At 44.2% G+C, this 1573-nt stretch overlaps 1 protein-coding gene across 1 annotated transcript in view; it reads left to right on the top strand.

Annotated features, from left to right (window-relative positions):
* The window catches only part of avl9 (AVL9 homolog (S. cerevisiase)), a gene marked incomplete in the record, with an annotated part of 27604 nt that overhangs the window by 13329 nt on the left and 12702 nt on the right, over positions 1-1573 (top strand). Inside the window, 2 exon segments of the mRNA XM_014015278.1 lie at positions 54-535; positions 1391-1525. Coding sequence (XP_013870732.1) covers positions 54-535; positions 1391-1525 — 617 coding nt within the window.

The following is a 1573-nucleotide window of genomic DNA, read 5'->3' as shown; positions in this document are numbered from 1 at the left end:
GTATTATATTATACAGTATATCCACAACATTAACCATTGTGATATGTGTGTAGGGATGATCGAACACGGCCTGGTGGATTCGTCCCACTACCGCCCTAAGAGCAGCGTGTCGGAGGATGTGAATCTACTGGAGAGCGTTTCTGRAGCCGAGGAGTTTGTCTCTGTGTCCGTCACCGACCTGACCAACACTAACTTAGAGCTAGAGGGCGTGGAGGCGGCTCGTCCTGCTCCAGAGACTCTGTCCTCTGGGAATAGCAATGAGGACGACAACAACCACCTCAAACCTCCCTCGCGCCCCTCTCCTGAGTCCTCCGATAGCGACTGGGAGACTCTGGACCCTAGCGTGTTGGAGGAAGGTGGTCCGAAAGGGGCAGCCGTCACGGGGTCAGAACTGTCGGATACGTTTGACTCCAAACCYGAAACACCAATCACAGTGCAGCCGCAGGCGGCCAGCGGTCAGGGAGGGGTCACCCAGGGGCTGGTGTTGGGTCTGGAGGAGGATCAGTACGGCTTGCCGCTCGCCATCTTCACTAAGGTATCCTGAAGAGTGTGAATGCTGAGTCAACAATTTATACTTTTTGAAATATTTAGTTTTTTCAGCTATTTTTGATCTCGTCAGAAATTGATCGAAGAATTCTGCCCTGCTAGTGCTAATGCTGCGAACGTTACTTGTGCTTTTGCTAATTTTAATCGTGCCTCTAATAATGCTAATGCTAATTCTGCTCTGATTTATTCTAATGCTKTTGGATCTTAGCCAGTGATCTGCAGCTTTCAGCTTTTGTTATGATACTTCTTGGTTCTTAGCTAGCATTTTCCTAAGTTGTGCCTTAGAAAAATTGTATTCATAATAGTATTGTCCTTTTGCAAAAAATGTTTCTGAACCACTGAGGCAAATCAGAGCTAACGTTTAGCAATCTGAGCTTGTAGCAACAGATGAATTTTTTTATCACCTCACGTAAATCAGCCTAATATCTGCAACACAATTGCACAATTATGGACCCTAAGCAAGCTTCTTTGCTTCCTTTGTCATAATTTATAGAATTCCTGAGTATCAGGCAAAGTAAGTTTTTTTTTTGAATAACAATAATCCTCCAGGTTTAATGTATAAGTTAAATCCAGGACTGATTTTCCTATCTTTAATTTACAATGTTTTTTTAGTGGCAACATCTCCTTTATAGATCCCAGTTCATAAAGACTTCTTTATCAGATCCTCTTTCCTCTGAGAAAACATTTCCTGTGTGTTTTAGCTTCCAGCAGGATCAGATCAGTGTTAGCTTTTGCTTCATGTGTCACATTACACATGATGACATCATCACATCAAGGTGGGATTAGAGAACAACACCTGCCCATCTCTTCTAAATGCAGCGACATTTGTCTCCTGTCATTGCAGGGCTACCTGTGCCTTCCTTAYATGGCTTTACAGCAGCATCACCTTCTATCAGATGTGACGGTGCGAGGCTTTGTTGCCGGGGCGACCAACATCCTCTTCCGTCAGCAGAGACACCTCAGTGATGCTGTCGTTGAAGTAAGTTTGTGTCTACTTTTATTCTAAAGGGGAGGAAGTGAGTTGATT

This window comes from Austrofundulus limnaeus, unplaced genomic scaffold, assembly GCF_001266775.1.
Source record: "Austrofundulus limnaeus strain Quisiro unplaced genomic scaffold, Austrofundulus_limnaeus-1.0 Scaffold126, whole genome shotgun sequence".
Taxonomy (NCBI): domain Eukaryota; kingdom Metazoa; phylum Chordata; class Actinopteri; order Cyprinodontiformes; family Rivulidae; genus Austrofundulus; species Austrofundulus limnaeus.
This window is presented reverse-complemented; position numbering and strand designations above follow the sequence as displayed.